General features: G+C 42.0%; 1 protein-coding gene across 1 annotated transcript in view; it reads left to right on the top strand.

Annotated features, from left to right (window-relative positions):
* The first annotated feature begins 353 nt into the window (after window positions 1-353).
* The window catches only part of ITGAV (integrin, alpha V), a 41592-nt gene continuing 37397 nt past the window's right edge, over window positions 354-4548 (top strand). The window contains exons 1-3 of the mRNA XM_010142737.1: window positions 354-498; window positions 1227-1329; window positions 2233-2360. Of these exons, the coding sequence (XP_010141039.1) occupies window positions 354-498; window positions 1227-1329; window positions 2233-2360 (376 nt within the window). The remainder of the gene's footprint in view (window positions 499-1226; window positions 1330-2232; window positions 2361-4548) is intronic.

Here is a 4548-nt window from a genome sequence, read left to right as displayed (position 1 = left end):
GGTTTTTATTTGTCAGCACTGGAGATGGAGTAAATTTAATCAAGCTAAAGCTGTTTGGATTGATGAGCCGGGCAATGAAAGCGGTTTTATTAATTCTTGAATGCTTGAGCTGCGGTTGCATAGTCTGTTTTGACCTGCTGGATACCAGAACAGAGCTGGAAGTCCAGTGTGAGAGACCTGTTCCAGGGATGGCAGTGGTACTCTTGTGTCAGGGCGCTGTGTGGTGCCTTTGCACAACTGGAGTGCGAAGTGACTGAACATAACTTAATAAAAACTGAAAGAGGTTTCTTGTACACACGATGTTTCACCAGAATGCCGTTTGGTAGTCTGTCGTGGTGTACAAGTACACGGAAATGCCAGTTTCTCTTTGCTGGCCTATGAAAAAGCCCCAGCAAGTGATTGTTCCTGCGAGCAGCCCTATGGAAGTTGAACTGCTGAGGATGTCGTGGACTCCCAGTCGTGTCCACCACGTAGTGCTGGGGCAGGCGGCTGTGTCATGTAAGAGACAGGCAGTGTAGTATCAAAGCCTAGCTGGTGTATTCCCATGGAAATAACGACTTTCCCTCTATTCCCCCTTCCCTAAAGTACGCGGACTAGAGGTTTCTTTGTGTTTAGGTAATTTGTGTATTATTATTATAAGACCTGTGACAAAATCTGCTTGTTTGGTCTATGATGATAAAAATACATTCTTTTCACTTCAGGGGACATAGGTGACTAAGCCTTTGTGGAGTCCCGTATTGATTCCCTTATTGCTAATCTTGTTAATGAACTTCATCACAAAGATTAGTTTAAGAAAGATTTAAAATACATGATTAGAATGGGAATAATTTTTTTTTGAAACAAGTATTTGATTTGGGGGCTTCTCAAAAGCCGGTGATACAAGAGTAGAGAGGGAGGCAAGCTACTGCTTGTTTAATGAACTGTAATTATAATAATTGTGTTTCTTTACTTAGCATTATGCTGTTTATTCTCAAGCATTTCTGTATGCCCAGAGAGAACACTTTAAATTGATGAAAACATTGGAACTTCGTGTCCTTGGACTCTAGAGAGTGTGTGAATAGCAACTAAGGAAAACGTGCGGATTGCCAGCTACCCTGGATTCTCTATCATGGTTCGGAGCAGGACATGTTTAAGCTTCTGAAAATTCACATGGGTTGAGAACTGGTAGCTTATGTTGGTCTTCATATGAATTGAGTTCTGATGAGGTGCTATGTGTTTACACCTAGTATTTATGTGTTTGGATGTAGAACATGGGTCTGTACTAAAGCGGAGTCTGGAAGATGACTCTGAAAACCAGAGGAAGTTTGCTAAGCCTGGATCTGCTGATCTGTAGACATTCTCTTCAACCAGTCTTCCAGCTTGTTCAGCTAACCCAGTTTCAAAACTAAATAACCATAATGCCTGATAGGGGCTGATAAGCCTTGCTCGTGCAAGCTGCATTCTCTCTTAAGCAGTCTAAATGGAAACAGAGCAGATGCTGTCCAAAGGAAGCATTTAGCTTTGTGACTTCTATATGTCTTTTTTTAATTCAACTTCGGAATTTTACCGCCTGCATCGTAGCAGTTCCTGCTCAGAGTGCACTTAGCATGTTCATCTTAGCAGAGATTTAATACAGGCACAACAGATCTGAATAAGAAAATGATTCCTGCCTAATGAATTTCAGCAGTTTCGTTAATGGACAGTCTGGTGCTTGACGGTCACTGGGGTGTGTGGAGATTCTTTTTGAAAGACCATTTGCTAATACTGGGCTGACTCACCACTTGGTCGCTTCTGAGCTCAGAAGCACCGCTGCTTTGTTTTTGTATTGTTTCCACTTTTGACTGGCTTCCTTGAGTTACATACAAAATTAACCAGAAATTATGCCAGCTGATGACTGACATAAATTACAGAAGTACCTGATTTCCTGTTCTACCACATGCATACGTATTTTTGAAAGGAAAATAAGAATGCAAAAGGTGTTTATCTCATTTTAAATACCATTTTAAGTAAGACAAAGTATTTTAATTTTCTCTTATCCTCTTCTTTTTGGTTTAATTTTTTTTTTTTTGCCTGCAGAAAAGAGCACCCAAGACCTGAAACCTAGTATGAATTTCTCTGAAACTCCGAGTAGTTCTAGTCAGATTCAGACTTGAATGGGCAAGGCTTCTGCTTTATTAACTCCTCATATGTCATAAAGGAACAAGACCTGTGCCTTCGGTGTCAAACCCTTTGTTTTATTTCTTTTTACTGCAGGATATCTCTTCTGGTGGGAGCTCCAAAAGCGAACACTACCCAACAGAACATCGTAGAAGGAGGCCAGGTGCTCAAATGTAACTGGAATTCAAACAGAAACTGCCAGCCGATTATATTTGACTCCACAGGTAACGTGTGTTCACACTGAGGTGTGATGGGGTGTCTCTGTTCTAACCCCAGAGTGAGAGAGCAGAAGGGATTCAGATTCACGTGGGGTTTCCTGATGGTTGATGCGAATGCGGCCGTTTTTTGGATTGGCAAGTAGTCAAGGCTTGCGCTTTTCTTTTTTTCTCTCCTCTCTTTTGGAATTCTGTTGTGTTTGGTATGTGCTGGAAGCCTGAGTGAGCATACATTATTCTTCTTTTGTTTTAACCTATTTATATTTCTGGTCTGTACTTCCCAGCAACATTAAAACATTTAGCAACCTAATTCCCAGTAAACCCCACAGGCTTTATTGCCTATTGAGAAGGTGATGTGTGAGGAAGGATACTTTTTACTATCAGCAAAGGGGGTATAGGCAGAAATACTTGGGAGTTTAACCTGAAACTGGGAGTATAAGCTTCCAACTGAGTAAAAATGTCTTCATTTTTCTCTTTGGATGTAGCTCCATTGTATTTGTGGTATTCATGATCGCAGCGCTCGGGGTGCCTCAGGTCAGGGCATTACTTACCATTTCCGAAGTGTGCTGCATCTGAGCAGCACCACTGCTGACACGTAGCGTTTCACTCGGTCCTCATGCTCTGGTACACACGGTAATGTCCACAGGCTGTGGCAGGTCAGATGACAACGCGCTGCATGTGCTTTTCTGCTTGAGCCACTCTGCTGAATCCTGTTTTCCACAGCATGTTTTAGGCCAGTGGAAAAACCTTTCCATGTCACGGGAGTGGATTAGCCAGACCCATGTGGCAGGGCAGAGGAAGCACCTGTGCTTCGAAGGTCTAGTCTGGTGTAACTCATTCTTGCCTCTGCTGGTATTTTGACTTGGCAGTCTAAAGGCTCTTAGATTCATGCAGCCTTTGTAAATTGGGTACAGTAGAGTGGAGAAGGTCGTCTTCCAGTGCATTTGTCAAGGTAGACCACAAAATGAGGTTGAATTTCTGAAATCTCTGTGTATTTTTCTGAAAACTGTTAGCCTCTTTACTTCATTCTACAGGAACTTTTCTGCCAGATGACTTTAGACCTCTACTAAGCTGCGAAGTGTGACACTGCATCAGTGCGAGCCAGCAAAATTATTTGTGGGTCTTTTTTTTTTCTTGGGGATGACTGTTTACCAGAATACAAATGTGTTGGTTGGTTGTTTGCTTTTAAAGAAACAGTTGAGATGTCCCTAACTAATCACCACTGACATAATAGCCGAAAGGGAAAGATGAGCCCCCTCGGTAGGTTCTGGATGCAACTTGCATTGAGAATTGCCGTGAATTTATCTTCTTATACTATGAACACCTGCAAATAGGCTTTTCCATATGCCAGACAGAGTAGATAGATACAGAGGTCGTGCTGCTTTGCTGTGTGTCTGCGCTTAAGGTGTATGCTACTGGGCAAATAAACAATGTTTTGCTTATAATTTTCCTTTAATAACGGGCATGGTAATTGCTTAAAATTTAACAGCAAATAGCAGGTCATAGTGGCTTAAGAGGATTCCTTTCAGGCACATTTTTAACTCATTCCAGCTCTGTGGCAAAGACTTGGGAAGTAATGCGTTTGTCGATTATTCTCTGGGTGAAAAGGGGCATTATATTTCAGCATAATAAAATAATAAATGCACTGAGACAAAATAAAATGTCTTTTTCTTTGTGCATGATACAATGGTTGATTCCCTGCGTTACAATGGCATGCCTTACTACCAGCACAGTGTAAAGTCCCACGCCTGCCCGCCCCTACATCATAAGGTAACAGGCAAGATCTGCGTTTCCCTTCGCAGGGAAGAGGAAGCAGAAGATTTGACCGCTGATTTGCGGTGCTAAGTAAAGCTGCTTTTTGTAGATGACTAAATGCAACCTCTGCAAGAATTCAGGTTCATCCACTGCTTCAACCCTTGTGCGATATCATTTGGAATTCCAGAAGTGTTGCTTAGCCCTGCAATACAAGGCAGATTTTTTTTTCCCCTCTCCAAGATTATGTAGCAGTTTTGGTAATGGAAAAAGCAGCAGAGGTTCTGCATAATTAATTAGATGCATTTCTCTGGAGTGAGAAGTCTGACCTATAGAAATAATGAGAAGATGCGTACTTGTGGCGTTTCTGGGTTTACCTGTCTGCCAAACTCCATATGCAGACTTGCAAAATTAGAATTACTGGAGGGCATGCTCCCTTCCTTCT

This window comes from Buceros rhinoceros, unplaced genomic scaffold (genome assembly GCF_000710305.1).
Source record: "Buceros rhinoceros silvestris isolate BGI_N320 unplaced genomic scaffold, ASM71030v1 scaffold8439, whole genome shotgun sequence".
Taxonomy (NCBI): domain Eukaryota; kingdom Metazoa; phylum Chordata; class Aves; order Bucerotiformes; family Bucerotidae; genus Buceros; species Buceros rhinoceros.
Note: the sequence above shows the minus strand (reverse complement) of the source record. Positions and strands in the feature narration are given on the sequence as shown.